At 46.1% G+C, this 23,993-nt stretch overlaps 1 protein-coding gene across 1 annotated transcript in view; it reads right to left on the reverse strand.

Annotated features, from left to right (window-relative positions):
• LOC123485781 (cyclin-D-binding Myb-like transcription factor 1) overlaps positions 1-22,464 on the reverse strand; it is a 42,313-nt gene extending 19,849 nt beyond the window's left edge. Inside the window, exon 1 of the mRNA XM_045216907.1 lies at positions 22,312-22,464. Coding sequence (XP_045072842.1) covers positions 22,312-22,417 — 106 coding nt within the window. The 5' untranslated portion in view covers positions 22,418-22,464. The remainder of the gene's footprint in view (positions 1-22,311) is intronic.
• Between the last annotated feature and the right edge of the window lie 1,529 nt (positions 22,465-23,993).

A 23,993-nucleotide genomic window follows, 5' to 3' on the forward strand; every position in this document is an offset into this window, starting at 1 on the left:
TAGACAATCTGGACCCTTTCTTTCTAAAACTAGCCGCGAAATTGTCGCTTACCCCTATTACTAGTCTGTTCAACCTCTCTTTCATAACGTCTGAGATCCCCAGAGATTGGAAAGCTGCCGCGGTCATCCCCCTCTTCAAAGGGGGTGACACTCTAGATCCAAACTGCTACAGACCTATATCCATCCTGCCCTGCCTTTCGAAAGTATTCGAAAGCCAAGTTAACAAATAGATCATCGACCATTTCAAATCAAATCAAATTTTATTGGTCACATGCGCCGAATACAACAGGTGCAGACATTACAGTGAAATGCTTACTTACAGCCCTTAACCAACAGTGCATTTATTTTAAACAAAAAAAGTAAGAATAAAACAACAACAAAAAAAGTGTTGAGAAAAAAAGAGCAGAAGTAAAATAAAGTGACAGTAGGGAGGCTATATATACAGTAAAATAAAGTGACAGTAGGGAGGCTATATATACAGGGGGGTACGTGGTAGAGTCAATGTGCGGGGGCACCAGGCTAGTTGAGGTAGTTGAGGTAATATGTACATGTGGGTAGAGTTAAAGTGACTATGCATAAATACTTAACAGAGTAGCAGCAGCGTAAAAAGGATGGGGTGGGGGGCAGTGCAAATAGTCCGGGTAGCCATGATTAGCTGTTCAGGAGTCTTATGGCTTGGGGGTAGAAGCTATTGAGAAGTCTTTTGGACCTAGACTTGGCACTCCGGGTACCGCTTGTCGTCGGTAGCAAGAGAGAACAGTCTATGACTAGGGTGGCTGGAGTCTTTGACAATTTTGAGGGCCTTCCTCTGACACCGCCTGGTATAGAGTTCCTGGATGGCAGGGAGCTTTGCCCCAGTGATGTACTGGGCCGTACGCACTACCCTCTGTAGTGCCTTGCGGTCAGAGGCCAAGCAGTTGCCATACCAGGCGGTGATGCAACCAGTCAGGATGCTCTCGATGGTGCAGCTGTAGAATTTTTGAGGATCTGAGGACCCATGCCAAATCTTTTTAGTCTCCTGAGGGGGAATAGGCTTTGTCGTGCCCTCTTCACGACTGTCTTGGTGTGTTTGGACCATGATAGTTCGTTGGTGATGTGGACACCAAGGAACTTGAAGCTCTCAACCTGTTCCACTACAGCCCCGTGAGTGAGAATGGGGGCGTGCTCAGTCCTCTTTTTTTTCCTGTAGTCCACAATCATCTCCTTTGTCTTGGTCACGTTGAGGGAGAGGTTGTTGTCCTGGCACCACACGGCCAGATCTCTGACCTCCTCCCTATAGGCTGTCTCATCAAGTCGTGATCAGGCCTACCACTGTTGTGTCGTCGGCAAACTTAATGATGGTGTTGGAGTCTCGTGCCTGGCCATGCAGTCATGGGTGAACAGGAGAGTACAGGAGGGGACTGAGCACGATCTGAGGGGCCCCCGTGTTGAGGATCAGTGTGGCAGATGTGTTGTTACCTACCCTTACCACCTGGGGGCGGCCCGTCAGGAAGTCCAGGATCCAGTTGCAGAGGGAGGTGTTTAGTCCCAGGATCCTTAGCTTAGTGATGAGCTTAGAGGGCACTATGGTGTTGAATGCTGAGCTGTAGTCAATGAATATGTAACGATCCCTGCAGTCTGAGTCGGTTTCTGTCTGGGTATTAGTTTTTCTGCTCGGGATCTCCAGTTTCCCGAGGGTTCTGGAACGCTCCCTGCCTGGTTGCCGGGCAACGTTGCTAGGCGGGAGCTCTCTTGATTTCCGCACCTGCATCCCATCAGCAATCTGCACACCTGGTCCTGATCATCACCCTTCTTAGGCTCTGTCCTAACATCCATTCCCTGCCGGATCGTTAGCCATGAACAGTATGTTTGTCCGTGTATCAGCCTTGGAACTTCTAGCGTTAGTTTTATTGTTTTGCACCTTTTTGACTTGCTGTATACTTACCTCCGTTTTGTTCTATCTGCAGTCACTCACCCGGAACCTTCACCCAACCTCTCTGCCTGATGGTCGGCGGCTGCCGAAAGCCATTACTGGACCTACCACTGCACCCTCAACAACCCATCCACGCCACCCGCTCTGTTCCCTGGATTATTCAGCCTCACTCGTGGATCTATTAAATAAACACTCACCTTTGTTTCAATTTACCTTGTCCTGGTCTGCTTCTGGGTTCTGGCTTAGTAAACCGTGACAGAATAGCATTCTCACGTAGGTGTTCCTCTTGTCCAGGTGGGAAAGGGCAGTGTGGAGTGCGATAGAGATTGCATCATCTGTGGATCTGTTGGATCATCTGTGGATTTCGAATACCACCGTACCTTCTCCGCTATGCAATCCGGTTTCCGAGCTGGTCACGGGTGCACTTCAGCCACGCTCAAGGTCCTAAACGATATTATAACCGCGATTGATAATAGACAGTACTGTGCAGCCGTCTTCATCGACCTGGCCAAGGCTTTCGACTCTGTCAACCACCGCATTCTTATTGGCAGACTAAATAGCCTTGGTTTCTCAAATGACTGCCTCGCCTGGTTCACCAACTACTTCTCAGATAGAGTTCAGTGTGTCAAATCGGAGGGCATGTTGTCTGGACCTATGGCAGTCTCTATGGGGGGTGCCACAGGGTTCAATTCTTGGGCCGACACTTTTCTCTGTGTATATCAATGATGTCGCTCTTGCTGCTGGTGACTCTCAGATCCACCTCTACGCAGACGACACCATTTTGTATACATCTGGCCCTTCATTGGACACTGTGTTAACAAACCTCCAAACGAGCTTCAATGCCATACAACAATCCTTCAGTAGCCTCCAACTGCTCTTAAACACTAGTAAAACTAAATGCATGCTTTTCAATCGAATTTTCCACCCGACTAGAATCACCACTCTCGAAGGGTCTGACCTAGAGTATGTGGACAACTACAAATACCTAGGTGTCTGGTTAGACTGTAAATTCAACTTCCAGACTCACATAAAGAATCTCCAATCCAAAGTTAAATCTAGAATCGGCTTCCTATTTCGCAATAAAGCCTCCTTCACTCATGCTGCCAAACATGCCCTCGTAAAACTGACTATCCTACCGATCCTTGACTTCGGCGATGTCATTTACAAAATAGCCTCCAACACTCTACTCAGCAAATTGGATGTAGTCTATCACAGTGCCATCCGTTTTGTCTCCAAAGCCCCATACACTACCCACCACTGTGACTGTACGCTCTTGTTGGCTGGTCCTCACTACATGTTCGTCGTCAAACCCACTGGCTCCAGGCCATCTATAAATCACTGCTAGGCAAATCCCCGCCTTATCTTAGCTCATTGGTCACCATAGCAGCACCCACCCGTAGTCTGCGCTCCAGCCAGTGGCGGCTCCTGAAAAAATTCTCAGGAGGGGCAATTTTTCTGATGATTTAGGTGACCTACACACATTTTAAAAAAGATATGTCCAGCAACAACATGAAGACAGGGGCAGCATATAAGTCAATACCAGAAGCATTTATTGACTGATCTGGGGAGATGGATTCCAGTTTCTGTGACAGATTATAAATAATCTCTGATGCCTTTGTTATATTAGCTTTTGGTTGAATGTACTGTCGTAGTAAATATATAATGTTATAGCTTGGTCTGACTAAAATCTTGTGCATGACCCATTTTGTGTTGGGCGTTTGTTTTCAATCAATGCTGTTCCTATCCTATAACAATGGACAAAAGAGTCCTATCTTGTCAGCCTTGTCAGCAGGTGGCCAAGGACAACACCCACGCCATAGGTCTCTCAGTTCTTCCAACTCACGAAAGTTCTTGCTCTGAGGACACACACACACACACACACACATCATCACTGATAACACACACACACACTCACATCATCACTGTTAAAACACACACACACACACATCATCACTGTTAAACACACACACACACACACACAAAAATCCCCTCTCTTTAGGCTGAACATTTGAAGACAGAGAACCCCGACTCAGAGCCAATGCAACAGTGGAGGGGACCTCGCCCAACTCATCAGGACCAATCAGAAGATCAGAACTACTAGATTCAACCTACATCATTTATTGTATAAAATGTCAGCACACAATGTTTTCGGGGCTCTCTTCAGATAGCTCCCTAAGAGTTTGACGAACGAGTCCGTGCACGCGATTCCAGATATCTTTACCTCTGAATAAACTGCCTTTATTATACCATATCCACCCTGTCCAAAGTCTCTACTTGGTCTCAGTTCTCCAGTAAACTTGTGATTATCAACAGTACACAACGGTAACAAACAATTGGGGGAACTCACGGGGCAGATAGTAAGGTCGCAGTGACACAGAAAGCAGTTCAATGTCGGGGCTCCCGGGGTACAGAGTCGCTCTCTTACCAGGATCGATTTTCCTGTGACTGTCAGATCGAGGTCCGCTCCGACCAGGGTGAAGCCGGCCGGCTCCACTTCTCTGTCCGGGACTCTGTCATCCAGCCAAGTCTCCCAGCTGTATTGGATTCCGCTGCCAGCAACGTTTCATTATTTAGTCCGTTCGTAGCGGGTATGTACACGATCAACAAGATCAGTCCAAAACCCACCACTGGAAATCCATGGTTGGCAGAATGTTTGTAAACTAAGTGTACAAATTAAAAACATAAAATAACGCCACATTGCAGGTCGCAACAGAGACGCTGCTAGCCGCTATTTGCTTAGTTACGTTCATGGTTACGTCACGTATGACGAAAGCGCCGTAGTGCAAGCCCACAGACACCCATAGAGAATGTATTGAAAGCTTTGAAATTTGAAAAAATAGATTTTACATGACAGGCTATGAGAGACTTCTGGGCGATTTTCAACCTGACTGAAATCGCCCAAAAACGGGCGGGCCATTTTGAACCACGACTTTAGCCTGATTTGACATTTAGTGGCAGTCAGATCAGATTACAACACTGATAACTACTGTTGCCGTGATATAATTGATTAGAAAAAAAATCCCTTCCTTTTCCCGTTTGGCAGTGCGTCGCCCATATCGCCCTATTGAACAGGCCGTCCCTGGCTCCAGCAGGTATATCTCACTGGTCATTCCCAAAGCCAACACCTCCTTTGGCCGCCATTCCTTCCAGTTCTCTGCTGCCAATGACTGGAACGAATTGCAAAAATCTCTGAAGCTGGAGACTCTTATCTCCCTCAATAACTTTAAGCATCAGTTGTCAGAGCACCTTACCGATCACTGCACCTGTACACAGCCCATCTGAAATTAGCCCACCCAACTACCTCATCCCTATATTGTTATTTATTTTGCTCTTTTTGCACCCCAGTATCTCTATTTGCACATAATCTCTTGCACATCTAGCATTCCAGTGTTAATACTATTGTAATTATTCTGCACTATAGCCTATTTATTGCCTTACCTCCATAACTTGCTACATTTGCACACACTGTATATATATTTTCTGTTGTATTTCTGACTTTATGTTTTTTACCCCATATGTAACTCTGTGTTGTTTTTATTGCACTACTTTGCTTTATCTTGGCCAGGTCGCAGTTGTAAATGAGAACCTGTTCTCAACTGGCTTACCTGGTTAAATAAAGGTGAAATAAAAAAATTAAAAAATTTAAAAATAGTGTGTAAGTTAACCCTGGCGCCGACGAAGATGGCAGCCTCGCGACTAGCTCTTAGGAAACTTTGCATAATTTTGTTTTTTTTATGTATTATTTTTTACATTATTAGCTCAGAAAGTGTTTTGTATCATTACAAACAGCCGGGAAAAACTATTGGATATCAGAGCGGCGGTAAGTCACCAGCAATACGACCAGGAATTCGACTTTCCCGAAGCAGATCCTTTGTTTGCTCTCCCCAGGGCAACTGAACTGATTCCAGCGGCTGACCCAAAACATCGCCGGCGGAGGAGAGGCACTCGGAGTGGCCTGCTGGTTCGACTTAGGAGGGGCGCACACCACCCACCTCTTCCAAGTATTCTACTCGCTAATGTTCAGTCTTTGGTTAACAAGCTCGATGAACTACGGGCAAGGATTTCCTTCCAGAGAGACATCAAGGCCTGTAACATCCTCTGTTTCACGGAAACATAGCTCTCTGGGGATATTCTGTCAGAATCGGTCCAGCCAGATGGGTTCTCAGTTCATCGCGCAGACAGGAATAAATATCTCTCCGGGAAGCAGAAGGGCGGAGGTGTGTATTTCATGATTAATGACTCATGGTGTAATTGTAGTAACATAGAGGAACTTGAGTTCCTTCTGTTCATCCGACCTAGAATAGCTCATAATCAAATGCCGACCGTATTATCTCCCAAGAGAATTCTCTTTGGTTATAGTCACAGCCGTCTATATCCCCCCTCAAGCCGATACCACGACGGCCCTCAAAGAACTTCACTGGACTTTATGCAAACTGGAAACCACATATCCTGAGGCTGCATTTATTGTATCCGGGGATTTTAACAAAGCAAATTTGAGCACTAGGCTGCCGAAGTTCTATCAACATATTGACTGTTGTACTCGCGCTGCTAAAATCCTCGACCATTGCTATTCAAACTTCCGGGATGGTTATAAGGCCCTCCCCCGCCCTCCTTTCGGCAAATCTGACCACGACTCCATTTTGCTTCTCCCTTCCTATAGGCAGAAACTCAAACAGGAAGTACCCATGCTAAGGAATATTCAACGCTGGTCTGACCAATCGGAATCCACGCTTCAAGATTGTTTTAATCACGCGGACTGGGATATGTTCCGGGTAGTGTGGATGTTATCGTGTGTGTGTGTGTGTATAGTGTGTATGTTATCGTGTGTGTGTGTATATAGTGTGGATGTTATTGTGTGTGTGTGTGTGTGTGTGTATATAGTGTGTATGTTATCGTGTGTGTGTGTATAGTGTGGATATTATTGTGTGTGTGTGTGTATAGTGTGGATGTTATAATGTGTGTGTGTGTATAGTGTGTATGTTATCGTGTGTGTGTGTGTGTGTATAGTGTGGATGTTATCGTGTGTGTGTGTGTATAGTGTGGATATTATTGTGTGTGTGTGTGTGTGTGTATAGTGTGGATGTTATCATGTGTGTGTGTATAGTGTGGATATTATTGTGTGTGTGTGTGTATAGTGTGGATGTTATAATGTGTGTGTGTATAGTGTGTATGTTATCGTGTGTGTGTGTCACGCCCTGGCTCTGGGGACTCTTAAATGTTGAGCCAGGGTGTGTAGTTTCTATGTTGTGTTTTCTATGTTTAGTTTCTAGATCGTTTAGATCTATGTTGGCCAGGGTGGTTCCCAATCAGAGGCAGCTGTAGCTCGTTGTCTCTGATTGGGGACCATACTTAGGTAGCCTGTTGGCACTAGTGGGTTGTGGGATCTTGTTCCGTATAGGTTTGTTGTGTGTAACCTTAAGACTTCACGTATCGTTTGTTTGTTGTTTTGTCGTGTTTGCACAGTTATAATAAACATGTACGCTTATCACGCTGCGCCTTGGTTCGACCAATCTATAAACGATCGTGACAGTGTGAGTATAGTGTGGATGTTATTGTGTGTGTGTGTGTGTATAGTGTGGATGTTGTGTGTGTGTGTATAGTGTGGATGTTATTGTGTGTGTGTGTGTGTATAGTGTGGATGTTGTGTGTGTATATAGTGTGTATGTTATCATGTGTGTGTGTGTGTATAGTGTGGATGTTATTGTGTGTGTGTGTGTGTATAGTGTGGATGTTATAATGTGTGTGTGTTTATAGTGTGGATGTTATAATGTGTGTGTGTGTGTGTATAGTGTGTATGTTATAATGTGTGTGTGAATGCATGTTTCTGTGCCTGTGTTTGTGTCTCTTTACAGTCCCCCCTGTTCCATTAGGTGTATTTTAGTTGGTTTTTCAAATCTGATTGTAATGTTTGCTTCAGTTACTTGATGTGGAATAGAGTTCCATGTAGTCATGGCTCTATGTAGTACTGTGCTCCTCCCATAGCCTGTTCTGGACTTGGGGACTGTGAAGAGACCTCTGGTGGCATCTTGTGGGGTATGCATGGGTGTCTGAGCTGTGTGCCAGTAGTTTAAACAGACAGCTCGGTGCATTCAACATGTCAATACTTCTCACAAACACAAGTAGTGATGAAGTCAATCTCTCCTCCACTTTGAGCCAGGAGAGATAGACATGTATATTATTGTTAGCTCTCAGTGTACATTTAAGGGCCAGCCGTGCTGCCCTGTTCTGGGCCAGTTGTACTTTTCCTAAGTCCCTCTTTGTGGAACCAGACCACACGACTCTGTTGATATCACATACATTATCAAGCATTTCACACATATTATCCAGATACTGACTGTTAGCACTTGGTGGTCTATAGCAGCTTCCCACCAGAATGGGCTTTAGGTGAGGCAGATGAACCTGTAGCCATATTACCACCAGAATGGGCTTTAGGTGAGGCAGATGAACCTGTAGCCATATTACCACCAGAATGGGCTTTAGGTGAGGCAGGTGAACCTGTAGCCATATTACCACCAGAATGGGCTTTAGGTGAGGCAGATGAACCTGTAGCCATATTACCACCAGAATGGGCTTTAGGTGAGGCAGATGAACCTGTAGCCATATTACCACCAGAATGGGCTTTAGGTGAGGCAGGTGAACCTGTAGCCATATTACCACCAGAATGGGCTTTAGGTGAGGCAGGTGAACCTGTAGCCATATTACCACCAGAATGGGCTTTAGGTGAGGCAGATGAACCTGTAGCCATATTACCACCAGAATGGGCTTTAGGTGAGGCAGATGAACCTGTAGCCATATTACCACCAGAATGGGCTTTAGGTGAGGCAGGTGAACCTGTAGCCATATTACCACCAGAATGGGCTTTAGGTGAGGCAGGTGAACCTGTAGCCATATTACCACCAGAATGGGCTTTAGGTGAGGCAGATGAACCTGTAGCCATATTACCACCAGAATGGGCTTTAGGTGAGGCAGATGAACCTGTAGCCATATTACCACCAGAATGGGCTTTAGGTGAGGCAGATGAACCTGTAGCCATATTACCACCAGAATGGGCTTTAGGTGAGGCAGGTGAACCTGTAGCCATATTACCACCAGAATGGGCTTTAGGTGAGGCAGGTGAACCTGTAGCCATATTACCACCAGAATGGGCTTTAGGTGAGGCAGATGAACCTGTAGCCATATTACCACCAGAATGGGCTTTAGGTGAGGCAGGTGAACCTGTAGCCATATTACCACCAGAATGGGCTTTAGGTGAGGCAGGTGAACCTGTAGCCATATTACCACCAGAATGGGCTTTAGGTGAGGCAGGTGAACCTGTAGCCATATTACCACCAGAATGGGCTTTAGGTGAGGCAGGTGAACCTGTAGCCATATTACCACCAGAATGGGCTTTAGGTGAGGCAGGTGAACCTGTAGCCATATTACCACCAGAATGGGCTTTAGGTGAGGCAGATGAACCTGTAGCCATATTACCACCAGAATGGGCTTTAGGTGAGGCAGATGAACCTGTAGCCATATTACCACCAGAATGAGCTTTAGGTGAGGCAGATGAACCTGTAGCCATATTACTCAACAGCATCTGACATGAGATCCTCTCTAAGCTTTACAGGAATATGACTCTGAACATACACGGCAACACCTCCCCCATTGGCATTCCTGTCTCTTCTGTAGATGTTATAACCATGTAGTGCCACTTCCACTGTACCATCCCAGGTATTACCTAAGGGCTGTATCATCCCAGGTATTACCTAAGGGCTGTATCATCCCAGGTATTACCTAAGGGCTGTATCATCCCAGGTATTACCTAAGGGCTGTATCATCCCAGGTATTACCTAAGGGCTGTATCATCCCAGGTATTACCTAAGGGCTGTATCATCCCAGGTATTACCTAAGGGCTGTATCATCCCAGGTATTACCTAAGGGCTGTATCATCCCAGGTATTACCTAAGGGCTGTATCATCCCAGGTATTACCTAAGGGCTGTATCATCCCAGGTATTACCTAAGGGCCATATCATCCCAGGTATTACCTAAGGGCCGTACCATCCCAGGTATTACCTAAGGGCTGTATCATCCCAGGTATTACCTAAGGGCTGTATCATCCCAGGTATTACCTAAGGGCTGTATCATCCCAGGTATTACCTAAGGGCCGTATCATCCCAGGTATTACCTAAGGGCCGTATCATCCCAGGTATTACCTAAGGGCTGTATCATCCCAGGTATTACCTAAGGGCTGTATCATCCCAGGTATTACCTAAGGGCTGTATCATCCCAGGTATTACCTAAGGGCTGTATCATCCCAGGTATTACCTAAGGGCTGTATCATCCCAGGTATTACCTAAGGGCTGTATCATCCCAGGTATTACCTAAGGGCTGTATCATCCCAGGTATTACCTAAGGGCTGTATCATCCCAGGTATTACCTAAGTGCTGTACCATCCCAGGTATTACCTAAGGGCTGTACCATCCCAGGTATTACCTAAGGGCTGTATCATCCCAGGTATTACCTAAGGGCTGTATCATCCCAGGTATTACCTAAGGGCTGTATCATCCCAGGTATTACCTAAGGGCTGTATCATCCCAGGTATTACCTAAGGGCTGTATCATCCCAGGTATTACCTAAGGGCTGTATCATCCCAGGTATTACCTAAGGGCTGTATCATCCCAGGTATTACCTAAGGGCTGTATCATCCCAGGTATTACCTAAGGGCTGTATCATCCCAGGTATTACCTAAGGGAGTTTCAGAGACAGTCAGTATCCGTTACTAGCAAGTTATCCATTTCATGAACCTTGTTTCTTAGGCTCCATATGTTCATGTGGGCTGTGTTTAGCTCTTCTCTGGGATTCTTGATTGTTTTTATTGCTTTACTGGGAGGCTTGTCAAAGGTTGACATGACAGTGATATTTATATTTGAGCTGATAGTGCAGGGTGAGCTGCACACAGTGGACTTCCTACTAGGGCAAATCGCCTCAGTGCTAACAGCATAACTCAGGTTCATAGGCACATGATTACTGCATCCAATAGCTGTAGGATTGACAGAGGCATTCAGGGGAGTTAGGTAACTTACATTATGACTACCAACGCCCCTGGGACAATGGACATTTACAGCAGCACTACGACAACTTAGCGACACAATGGTAGCGATTAACTGAGCAGTCCTTGGGTCCCTAAAGGAGGAGAATGACTGCATTATCAGCTGGGCACCTACAGGAACAAGGTGAAGTAAAGCAGAACCTACAGGAACAAGGTGAAGTAGGAGAAGAACCAAGGGAAGAACCTACAGGAACAAGGTGAAGCAGAAGCAGAACCTACAGGAACAAGGTGAAGCAGGAGAAGAACCTACAGGAACAAGGTGAAGCAGGAGCAGAACCTACAGGAACAAGGTGAAGCAGGAGAAGAACCAAGGGAAGAACCTACAGGAACAAGGTGAAGCAGGAGAAGAACCAAGGGAAGAACCAACAGAAACAAGGTGAAGCAGGAGAAGAACCTACAGGAACAAGGTGAAGCAGGAGAAGAACCAAGGGAATAACCTACAGGAACAAGGTGAAGCAGGATAAGAACCAAGGGAAGAACCTACAGGAACAAGGTGAAGGAGGAGCAGAACCTACAGGAACAAGGTGAAGCAGGAGCAGAACCAAGGGAAGAACCAACAGAAACAAGGTGAAGCAGGAGAAGAACCTACAGGAACAAGGTGAAGCAGGAGAAGAACCAAGGGAAGAACCTACAGGAACAAGGTGAAGCAGGAGAAGAACCAAGGGAAGAACCTACAGGAACAAGGTGAAGCAGGAGAAGAACCTACAGGAACAAGGTGAAGCAGGAGAAGAACCAAGGGAAGAACCTACAGGAACAAGGTGAAGCAGGAGAAGAACCAAGGGAAGAACCAACAGAAACAAGGTGAAGCAGGAGAAGAACCTACAGGAACAAGGTGAAGCAGGAGAAGAACCAAGGGAAGAACCTACAGGAACAAGGTGAAGCAGGAGAAGAACCAAGGGAAGAACCTACAGGAACAAGGTGAAGCAGGAGAAGAACCTACAGGAACAAGGTGAAGCAGGAGCAGAACCATCCACAGCACAGCAAGGACACCAGCCGCCAGCAACAACAGTTCCGACATCAGGATTGTTACAGGATTTTGGTTTTTCCATTTATATTTCCAAGTTGGACATTAGCATGTTGGGCGCACCGATTGGTGTCACTTCGTCAGTCAGTATATGTTACACCTGTGCTGGCCCAGGTGATATTTAAGAGTGGCCGGCCCAGTGCTCCAGGGTCTTGTCTACACTTGACACTTACAGTGGGGAAAAAAAGTATTTAGTCAGCCACCAATTGTGCAAGTTCTCCCACTTAAAAAGATGAGAGAGGCCTGTAATTTTCATCATAGATACACGTCAACTATGACAGACAAAATGAGGAAAAAAAATCCAGAAAATCACATTGTAGGATTTTTTATGAATTTATTGGCATATGATGGTGGAAAATAAGTATTTGGCCAATAACAAAAGTTTCTCAATACTTTGTTATATACCCTTTGTTGGCAATGACACAGGTCAAACGTTTTCTGTAAGTCTTCACAAGGTTTTCACACACTGTTGCTGGTATTTTGGCCCATTCCTCCATGCAGATCTCCTCTAGAGCAGTGATGTTTTGGGGCTGTCGCTGGGCAACACAGACTTTCAACTCCCTCCAAAGATTTTCTATGGGGTTGAGATCTGGAGACTGGGTAGGCCACTCCAGGACCTTGAAATGCTTCTTACGAAGCCACTCCTTCGTTGCCCGGGCGGTGTGTTTGGGATCATTGTCATGCTGAAAGACCCAGCCACGTTTTATCTTCAATGCCCTTGCTGATGGAAGGAGGGTTTCACTCAAAATCACACGATACATGGCCCCATTCATTCTTTCCTTTACACGTATCAGTCGTCCTGGTCCCTTTGCAGAAAAACAGCCCCAAAGCATGATGTTTCCAACCCCATGCTTCACAGTAGGTATGGTGTTCTTTGGATGCAACTCAGCATTCTTTGTCCTCCAAACATGACGAGTTGAGTTTTTACCAAAAAGTTATATTTTGGTTTCATCTGACCATATGACATTCTCCCAATCCTCTTCTGGATCATCCAAATGCACTTCAGACGGGCCTGGACATGTACTGGCTTAAGCAGGGGGGACACGTCTCGCACTGCAGGATTTGAGTCCCTGGCGGCGTAGTGTGTTACTGATGGTTGGCTTTGTTACTTTGGTCCCAGCTCTCTGCAGGTCATTCACTAGGTCCCCCGTGTGGTTCTGGGATTTTTGCTCACCGTTCTTGTGATCATTTTGACCCCACGGGGGTGAGATCTTGCGTGGAGCCCCAGATCGAGGGAGCTTATCAGTGGTCTTGAATGTCTTCCATTTCCTAATAATTGCTCCCACAGTTGATTTCTTCAAACCAAGCTGCTTACCTATTGCAGATTCAGTCTTCCCAGCCTGGTGCAGGTCTACAATTTTGTTTTTGGTGTCCTTTGACAGCTCTTTGGTCTTGGCCATTGTGAAGTTTGGAGTGTGACTGTTTGAGGTTGTGGACAGGTGTCTTTTATACTGATAACAAGTTCAAACAGGTGCCATTAATACAGGTAACGAGTGGAGGACAGAGGAGCCTCTTAAAGAGGAAGTTACAGGTCTGTGAGAGCCAGAAATCTTGCTTGTTTGTAGGTGACCAAATACTTATTTTCCACCATAATTTGCAAATAAATTCATTAAAAATCCTACAATTGGATTTTCTGGATTTTTTTTTCTCAATTTGTCTGTCATAGTTGACGTTTACCTATGATGAAAATTACAGGCCTCTCTCATCTTTTTAAGTGGGAGAACTTGCACAATTGGTGGCTGACTAAATACTTTTTTTCCCCACTGTACTTGCGACTTCTGCAATCAGAATACGAAGATCACATTGAAAAGACGGGTCTAGACGCACAAAAGTCTCTTTGTGGTCTGATTATGTTCAGATCTGTGACCACTTCAGGAGGTGGTCAGGGATGCATTGTGTTCAGATCTGTCTGACCACTTCAGGAGGTGGTCAGGGGATGCATTGTGTTCAGATCTGTCTGACCACTTCAGGAGGTGGTCAGGGGATGCATTGTGTGCAGATCTGTCTGACCACTTCAGGAGGTGGTCAGGGGATGCATTGTGTGCAGATTTCTCCTCAGTCTGGACGCCATCAGGCTACCGAAAGCGCATACAGTGGATGACGTCATCAGCACTCCTCCCACAAGTCTCCAGAAAACGTGTGTTTTGGGACCGAGAGGCACATTTTCATTATAACGATGGAGGAAATACGTTCCCAGCATGTGAGGAACGTGCTTGCTGGCCTCAAAAAATGCTAACCAGCTAGCTAGTTTTTAGAAAAACTAGAGTTATGCTAACCCGTTTGCAATCCCTTTAGCGTTGCTTGCTAGCTTGTTGGCTAGCTACAGAGGTTAGCTGGCTAGTTAGCTACCGTAGTTAGCTTCTGCCATCAGTTGTTGTTGTGTTATTATCATATTTGGCCTGATCCACCGTTTTGTAGAATGCAAACTGGCATTTGAATATAGCACGGGAAAAGGGAATCTGGACACACTGTGGACACGGTAGACACATTTACATGTAGGTGTAGACGCCATGACGCTTTCGGATTTCCATGATCAGAATACCAAAGCTGCATGAACTGTAAAAGTCTAGACATGGCCCAGTTGTCTTGAGAGATGTGGATTAACACCTTTAGCTGGCGTCCCTATTTGATTTTTTAAAAAACAATCCTTTATCTGATCTTTCATTTTGCATCACTTTTTAGTTTGCTTCCTGTCTTTAAGTTTGGTGTGGTTTTTCATTTTGTTGGCCTCTTCTTGGGCAGATTCAGTGGGTCTCATGGTGGGTGTCTTTTAGGTCCCAGTTGTTGTTGCTAGTCAACCTCCAGTGGACCCCCCATGAGTGTCTGTCACGCCCTGACTTATGGGACTCTAGTATGTTGAGTCAGAGTGTGGAGTTCTATGTTAGTATTTCTATGTTCTCAGTCTAGGTGTTGTATTTCTATGTTTGGCCGGGTGTGATTCCCAATCAGAGACAGCTGTCGCTCGTTGTCTCTGATTGGGGATCATACTTAGGCAGCCTGTTGGCATCATTAGTGGTAGGATCTTGTTCCGTGTTAGAGGCTTGTATTTGTGTTTAGCCTGAGGACTTCACGTTACGTTGTTTTGTTGTTTTTGTTTGTGTGTTTATCTTTATAATAAACATGTATGCATTTCACGCTGCGCCTTGTTCTGACCCGTCTTTCAACGTCCGTGACAGAAGATCCCACCAAACACGGACCAAGCAGCGTGCCCAGGAGCAGACATCCTGGACATGGGAGGAGATCCTGGATGGAAAGGGATCCTGGACATGGGAGGAGATTCAGGCTGGGATGGATCACCGTCCTTGGGAGGAGACAGTGGAGGCCTGGTTTAGAGAGGAGCAACGGCAACACAGAAGGCGCCGGCCGAGGAGGAAGCCCGAGAGACAGCCCCAAGAAAATGTTTTGGGGGGCTAAAAGGGTGGTTGGGGATCGATGGAGAAGAGCCCCGACCACTGCACTCGTGGGAGGAGGACTGGGCGCGGAGAGTGAAAGACTGGTACAGTCGGAGATCTCTAACGTCAGTTCCCAGTCCGGTACACCTTGTGCCTGCGTCTCGCACCAAGGTAGTGGTGCGTGTTCCCAGTCCGACCCGGCCCGTTCCTGTTCCTCGCACCAGACCAGTGGTGCATATCGCCAGCCCGGTACGACCCGTACCTGTTCCTCGCACCAGGCCAGTGGTGCGTGTCTCCCAGTCCAGCTCCGGTCAGCAGCTCCACTCCGGAGCCAAAGCAGCCGCTCCACCGGTGCCTAGTCCAGCTCCGGTCAGCGGATCCACTACGGAGCTAGAGCAGTCCGCTCCACCGGTGCCTACTCCAGCTCCGGTCAGCGGCTCCACTCCGGAACCAGAGCAGTCCGCTCCACCGGGGTCAGTCCAGCTCCGGTCAGCAGCTCCACTCCGGAGCCACAGCAGTCCGCTCCACCGTTGCCCAGTCCAGCTCCGGTCAGCGGCTCCAGTCCAGACCCAGACGTCAGTCCCTCTCCAGGTTCGGGGTCTCCCACACCAGGGTCCAGACAGGGCTTGGAGTATAGTGGGAGGAAGGAGAGGGGAAGCAGCGCGCCGAGGTCCAGACCAGACCAGGGGCGCAATGGGGAGCTGAGAGAATGTGGTCGTCACGCCCGGATCCGCCTCCGAGGCGGAATGCCTACCCGGACCCTACCCTGTTATGTCAGGTTTGTGCGGTCGGAGTCCGCACCTTTGGGGGGGGGTTACTGTCACGCTCTGACTTATGGGACTCTAGTATGTTGAGTCAGAGTGTGGAGTTCTATGTTAGTATTTCTATGTTCTCAGTCTAGGTGTTGTATTTCTATGTTTGGCCGGGTGTGATTCCCAATCAGAGACAGCTGTCGCTCGTTGTCTCTGATTGGGGATCATACTTAGGCAGCCTGTTGGCAATCATTAGTGGTGGGATCTTGTTCCGTGTTAGAGGCTTGTATTTGTGTTTAGCCTGAGGACTTCACGTTAGGTTGTTTTTGTTTGTGTGTTTATCTTTATAATAAACATGTATGCATTTCACGCTGCGCCTTGTTCTGACCCGTCTTTCAACGTCCGTGACAGTGTCTTTCAGAACCCCTCCTGTTTCATTTTGGTTGTTAGTTCCCCCTTCGGTTTGAGTGACAGTTTTTGGTTTCTTGCTGGGGAACGTAACAGGATCTGCTGGACATATAGAAGGCTGGTCACACTAATAACAAACACTGTGTTTCCCATGTATTCTTCAGTACAGGTGCTCCATACCTTCCTCATGGGACTGCTGTCTGAGCAGCAAGGCCCTTCATCTCCTGTGGTAGATGGTTTGTTGTCATCGATGCCCCCTGTGGTAAGATAGATGTGGTGTTTTTATGTATCTCCTGTGGTAGATGGTTTGTTGTCATCGATGCCCCCTGTGGTGAGATAGATGTGGTGTTTTTATGTATCTCCTGTGGTAGATGGTTTGTTGTCATCAATGCCCCCTGTGGTAAGATAGATGTGGTGTTTTTATGTATCTCCTGTGGTAGATGGTTTGTTGTCATCGATGCCCCCTGTGGTGAGATAGATGTGGTGTTTTTATGTATCTCCTGTGGTAGATGGTTTGTTGTCATCGATGCCCCCCTGTGGTAAGATAGATGTGGTGTTTTTATGTATCTCCTGTGGTAGATGGTTTGTTGTCATCGATGCCCCCTGTGGTGAGATAGATGTGGTGTTTTTATGTATCTCCTGTGGTAGATGGTTTGTTGTCATCGATGCCCCCCTGTGGTGAGATAGATGTGGTGTTTTTATGTATCTCCTGTGGTAGATGGTTTGTTGTCATCGATGCCCCCTGTGGTGAGATAGATGTGGTGTTTTTATGTATCTCCTGTGGTAGATGGTTTGTTGTCATCGATGCCCCCTGTGGTGAGATAGATGTGGTGTTTTTATGTATCTCCTGTGGTAGATGGTTTGTTGTCATCGATGCCCCCTGTGGTGAGATAGATGTGGTGTTTTTATGTATCTCCTGTGGTAGATGGTTTGTTGTCATCGATGCCCCCTGTGGTGAGATAGATGTGGTGTTTTTATGTATCTCCTGTGGTAGATGGTTTGTTGTCATCGATGCCCCCTGTGGTGAGATAGATGTGGTGTTTTTATGTATCTCCTGTGGTAGATGGTTTGTTGTCATCGATGCCCCCTGTGGTAAGATAGATGTGGTGATTTTATGTATCTCCTGTGGTAGATGGTTTGTTGTCATCGATGCCCCCTGTGGTAAGATAGATGTGGTGTTTTTATGTATCTCCTGTGGTAGATGGTTTGTTGTCATCGATGCCCCCTGTGGTAAGATAGATGTGGTGTTTTTATGTATCTCCTGTGGTAGATGGTTTGTTGTCATCGATGCCCCCTGTGGTGAGATAGATGTGGTGTTTTTATGTATCTCCTGTGGTAGATGGTTTGTTGTCATCGATGCCCCCTGTGGTGAGATAGATGTGGTGTTTTTATGTATCTCCTGTGGTAGATGGTTTGTTGTCATCGATGCCCCCTGTGGTGAGATAGATGTGGTGTTTTTATGTATCTCCTGTGGTAGATGGTTTGTTGTCATCGATGCCCCTGTGGTGAGATAGATGTGGTGTTTTTATGTATCTCCTGTGGTAGATGGTTTGTTGTCATCGATGCCCCCTGTGGTAAGATAGATGTGGTGTTTTTATGTATCTCCTGTGGTAGATGGTTTGTTGTCATCGATGCCCCCTGTGGTAAGATAGATGTGGTGTTTTTATGTATCTCCTGTGGTAGATGGTTTGTTGTCATCGATGCCCCCTGTGGTAAGATAGATGTGGTGTTTTTATGTATCTCCTGTGGTAGATGGTTTGTTGTCATCGATGCCCCCTGTGGTGAGATAGATGTGGTGTTTTTATGTATCTCCTGTGGTAGATGGTTTGTTGTCATCGATGCCCCCTGTGGTGAGATAGATGTGGTGTTTTTATGTATCTCCTGTGGTAGATGGTTTGTTGTCATCGATGCCCCCTGTGGTGAGATAGATGTGGTGTTTTTATGTATCTCCTGTGGTAGATGGTTTGTTGTCATCGATGCCCCCTGTGGTGAGATAGATGTGGTGTTTTTATGTATCTCCTGTGGTAGATGGTTTGTTGTCATCGATGCCCCCTGTGGTGAGATAGATGTGGTGTTTTTATGTATCTCCTGTGGTAGATGGTTTGTTGTCATCGATGCCCCCTGTGGTGAGATAGATGTGTTGTTTTTATGTATCTCCTGTGGTAGATGGTTTGTTGTCATCGATGCCCCCTGTGGTAAGATAGATGTGGTGTTTTTATGTATCTCCTGTGGTAGATGGTTTGTTGTCATCGATGCCCCCTGTGGTAAGATAGATGTGGTGTTTTTATGTATCTCCTGTGGTAGATGGTTTGTTGTCATCGATGCCCCCTGTGGTGAGATAGATGTGGTGTTTTTATGTATCTCCTGTGGTAGATGGTTTGTTGTCATCGATGCCCCCTGTGGTGAGATAGATGTGGTGTTTTTATGTATCTCCTGTGGTAGATGGTTTGTTGTCATCGATGCCCCCTGTGGTGAGATAGATGTGGTGTTTTTATGTATCTCCTGTGGTAGATGGTTTGTTGTCATCGATGCCCCCTGTGGTGAGATAGATGTGGTGTTTTTATGTATCTCCTGTGGTAGATGGTTTGTTGTCATCGATGCCCCCTGTGGTGAGATAGATGTGGTGTTTTTATGTATCTCCTGTGGTAGATGGTTTGTTGTCATCGATGCCCCCTGTGGTGAGATAGATGTGGTGTTTTTATGTATCTCCTGTGGTAGATGGTTTGTTGTCATCGATGCCCCCTGTGGTAAGATAGATGTGGTGTTTTTATGTATCTCCTGTGGTAGATGGTTTGTTGTCATCGATGCCCCCTGTGGTAAGATAGATGTGGTGTTTTTATGTATCTCCTGTGGTAGATGGTTTGTTGTCATCGATGCCCCCTGTGGTAAGATAGATGTGGTGTTTTTATGTATCTCCTGTGGTAGATGGTTTGTTGTCATCGATGCCCCCTGTGGTAGAGATAGATGTGGTGTTTTATGTATCTCCTGTGGTAGATGGTTTGTTGTCATCGATGCCCCCTGTGGTGAGATAGATGTGGTGTTTTTATGTATCTCCTGTGGTAGATGGTTTGTTGTCATCGATGCCCCCTGTGGTGAGATAGATGTGGTGTTTTTATGTATCTCCTGTGGTAGATGGTTTGTTGTCATCGATGCCCCCCTGTGGTGAGATAGATGTGGTGTTTTTATGTATCTCCTGTGGTAGATGGTTTGTTGTCATCGATGCCCCCTGTGGTGAGATAGATGTGGTGTTTTTATGTATCTCCTGTGGTAGATGGTTTGTTGTCATCGATGCCCCCTGTGGTGAGATAGATGTGTTGTTTTTATGTATCTCCTGTGGTAGATGGTTTGTTGTCATCGATGCCCCCTGTGGTAAGATAGATGTGGGTTTTTTTATGTCCTTGAGTCGTGGATAGTATGCCCGGTCTAGTTCACTGGGGGCAGCTGTGTCTGACATGGTTGTTTCGACATAATGTCTCAATGAGGCTTGTATCTCCATGGTGTCCGTCCTCAGCCACCAGTAGTTTGATCTGTTCAATGATCTGTGGATGGATGGTTTGCTCCATGCCCGACCAGCCTCCAAGGCAATGATCTGTGGATGGATGGTTTGCTCCATGCCTGACCTGTCCAATGATCTGTGGATGGATGGTTTGCTCCATGCCCGACCTGTCCAATTATCTGTGGATGGATGGTTTGCTCCATGCCCGACCTGTCCAATGATCTGTGGATGGATGGTTTGCTCCATGCCCGACGAGCCTCCAAGGCTGTGGTTTGTGTGTGCATGACTCAGGGGTAGGCTGATGAAGTATCTTTCTTCTCTTGTCACTTCCTTTCCTTCTTGGATATCTTGCCCAAGTCTTCCTTTTGCATGGGCTTGTTTTCTGGGCTTGTTTTTCTTCCCAGACACTTGGTACTGTGGGAACCTGTGGATTAGTCTCATCATGATTTTGGCTTCACAGGCCTTCTTCCTTGTGTCCTGTGTCAGAAGTATTTTCTTGTTTTTTCTCTGAGGTTCATAGTTCATCTCGTTGATATGATGGTGTCCATCTACTTTCTTCCCTCTCACATTTCTTTTCCCTTTTAGGCCCAAACTGGCATTCCAGGACCCTCCTGCCTCCCATAATGAAAGGGGTTCCATCCTCATTGATGCACGGATTGCTGGACTTAAAGAACGAGACTCAACGCAGGTTGACCTTTTCTATCTCTGTAGCGATCAACTTCATCGACGTTGAGGTTCTGGTACAGAATGTTGTTGTAGTTGCACGTTTGTACACCTCCAGAACCTTTTCAACACTTGACTCTGAAGTGACATATCATCTTCTCCACAGTGATAGTCCTGTAGCAAACTTCTGCCATTCAATGGCCTTGATCTCCCTGTTCTGAGGGTCATCCATGCTGTAAGGAAATGATAGATGTGTTATTATCCTACTATTCACTGCCAGATTGTCAACAGCCTCAGACTATCTATCCTGACATCCACTGGGAGGGGAGAGTTGGAACATTTCTCAAACCCCTATCTGAAGTTTTTGTCACTTTGTTGTTGTTTAAATAAATGAAGGATTGCACAACAACAACTAAAAAGGTAGATACTTGTTAAAACCCCCAGATTGTGATGATGCTGCTGCTGTGGAAGCTGTTGCTGAGGCAGCCCAGACAGTTCATAGTCACACTCTCATTTCAGGACTCTGGATAAGATATATATTGCAATCATTTCAGTAATTGAGTGACATCATGTCCTTTCATTTACATTTTAGTCATTTAGCAGACGCTCTTATCCAGAGCGACTTACAGGAGCAATTAGGGTTAAGTGCCTTGCTCAAGGGCACATCGACAGATTTTTCACCTAGTCGGCTCGGGGATTAGAACTAGCGACCTTTCGGTTACTGGCACAACGCTCTTAACCACTAAGCTACCTGCCGCCCCAAGCTAGCCTTTTTGCGTGCTAAATTTATAGCAACTTTTGATACAATTTGAAATATTTATTCTGACTATATTAATGAAATCGCCTCTCCCAACTTACTAGCTAGATGTACAAGATGTGACAAGATGTAGGTACTTTTATCAATAAAGCTTGATTTAAATTGAAATAATGTAATGACACACACACATGCGCAGACACACACACACACACACACACACACACACCTGTGTACTAAGCCCTCTTCTGTGATGTGACTGTTGGCAGTAGCGGTCATCGGCTAACCCTAACCCTATAGCCTCGATGCTTTCTGAGTAGCGATCATCTTCATGAGTGTCCATATAGCCTTTTCCACCTCGATGCTTTCTGAGTAGCGGTCATCTTCATGAGTGTCCATATAGCCTTTTCCACCTCGATGCTTTCTGAGTAGCGGTCATCTTCATGAGTGTCCATATAGCCTTTTCCACCTCGATGCTTTCGGCTCCCTCTGAGAATGTATGACATCACACACCCCATCAGCCAACCACAACAAGTCTGTGTGTGTGTAACTCACTGGGGAGGGTGACCACAGAGAACTGAGGGGCGGAGTCTGTCTCTGTCTGTTCCTCATTGGTCTTCTGGATCGGCTCCGAGTCCTCATCTGTACACACACGCACACACACACACGGTAATCTGAAAGGAGTTATGTGATATATACCTAATGTCAATGTGTGTGTGTGTGTTACCGTGTGGAAGATAATGTGTGTGTGTGTGTGTGTGTGTGTGTGTGTGTGTGTGTGTGTGTGTGTGTGTGTGGAAGATAATGTGTGTGTGTGTTACCGTGCGTAGGACAGTGTAGTATGATACTGCCGTCACTGTCCTGGGTGAGCGTGACAGAGTTGACAGACTCCAGGGTCACTGAGTCCTCGTCTCCCCCTGTGCTCATCCTGAAACACACACACACTTCAACTACACTGATAGCATGCGTGTCAAGAAAGATGCCATTTATAATAATTTATCACATTTAGATGGGCAGTACAACAAGGAAATAGGACACAAGGAAATAGGACACAAGGAGGACCAGGATCAGGGAATCTCTGTCAACGGAGTGAAATCTAACTGTGTGCTGTGAATATCATGTACAGTGGGGAAAAAAAGTATTTAGTCAGCCATCAATTGTGCAAGTTCTCCCACTTAAAAAGATGAGAGAGGCCTGTAATTTTCATCATAGGTACACGTCAACTATGACAGACAAAATGAGGAAAAGAAATCCAGAAAATCACATTGTAGGATTTTTAATGAATTTATTTGCAAATTATGGTGGAAAATAAATATTTGGTCAATAACAAAAGTTTCTCAATACTTTGTTATATACCCTTTGTTGGCAATGACACAGGTCAAACGTTTTCTTTAAGTCTTCACAAGGTTTTCACACACTGTTGCTGGTATTTTGGCCCATTCCTCCATGCAGATCTCCTCTAGAGCAGTGATGTTTTGGGGCTGTCGCTGGGCAACACGGACTTTCAACTCCCTCCAAAGATTTTCTATGGTGTTGAGATCTGGAGACTGGCTAGGCCACTCCAGGACCTTGAAATGCTTCTTACGAAGCCACTCCTTTGTTGCCCGGGCGGTGTGTTTGGGATCATTGTCATGCTGAAAGACCCAGCCACGTTTCATCTTCAATGCCCTTGCTGATGGAAGGAGGTTTTCACTCGAAATCTCACGATACATGGCCCCATTCATTCTTTCCTTTACACGGATCAGTCGTCCTGGTCCCTTTGCAGAAAAAACAGCCCCAAAGCATGATGTTTCCACCCCCATGCTTCACAGTAGGTATGGTGTTCTTTGGATGCAACTCAGCATTCTTTGTCCTCCAAACACGACGAGTTGAGTTTTTACCAAAAAGTTCTATTTTGGTTTCATCTGACCATATGACATTCTCCCAATCCTCTTCTGGATCATCCAAATGCACTCTAGCAAACTTCAGACGGGCCTGGACATGTACTGGCTTAAGCAGGGGGGACATGTCTGGCACTGCAGGATTTGAGTCCCTGGCGGCGTAGTGTGTTACTGATGGTAGGTTTTGTTACTTTGGTCCCAGCTCTCTGCAGGTCATTCACTAGGTCCCCCCGTGTGGTTCTGGGATTTTTGCTCACCGTTCTTGTGATCATTTTGACCCCACGGGGTGAGATCTTGCGTGGAGCCCCAGATCGAGGGAGATTATCAGTGGTCTTGTATGTCTTCCATTTCCTAATAATTGCTCCCACAGTTGATTTCTTCAAACCAAGCTGCTTACCTATTGCAGATTCAGTCTTCCCAGCCTGGTGCAGGTCTACAATTTTGTTTCTGGTGTCCTTTGACAGCTCTTTGGTCTTGGCCATAGTGGAGTTTGGAGTGTGACTGTTTGAGGTAGTGGACAGGTGTCTTTTATACTGATAACAAGTTCAAACAGGTGCCATTAATACAGGTAACGAGTGGAGGACAGAGGAGCCTCTTAAAGAAGAAGTTACAGGTCTGTGAGA

Source organism: Coregonus clupeaformis, unplaced genomic scaffold (genome assembly GCF_020615455.1).
Source record: "Coregonus clupeaformis isolate EN_2021a unplaced genomic scaffold, ASM2061545v1 scaf0848, whole genome shotgun sequence".
Classification (NCBI taxonomy): Eukaryota; Metazoa; Chordata; class Actinopteri; order Salmoniformes; family Salmonidae; genus Coregonus; species Coregonus clupeaformis.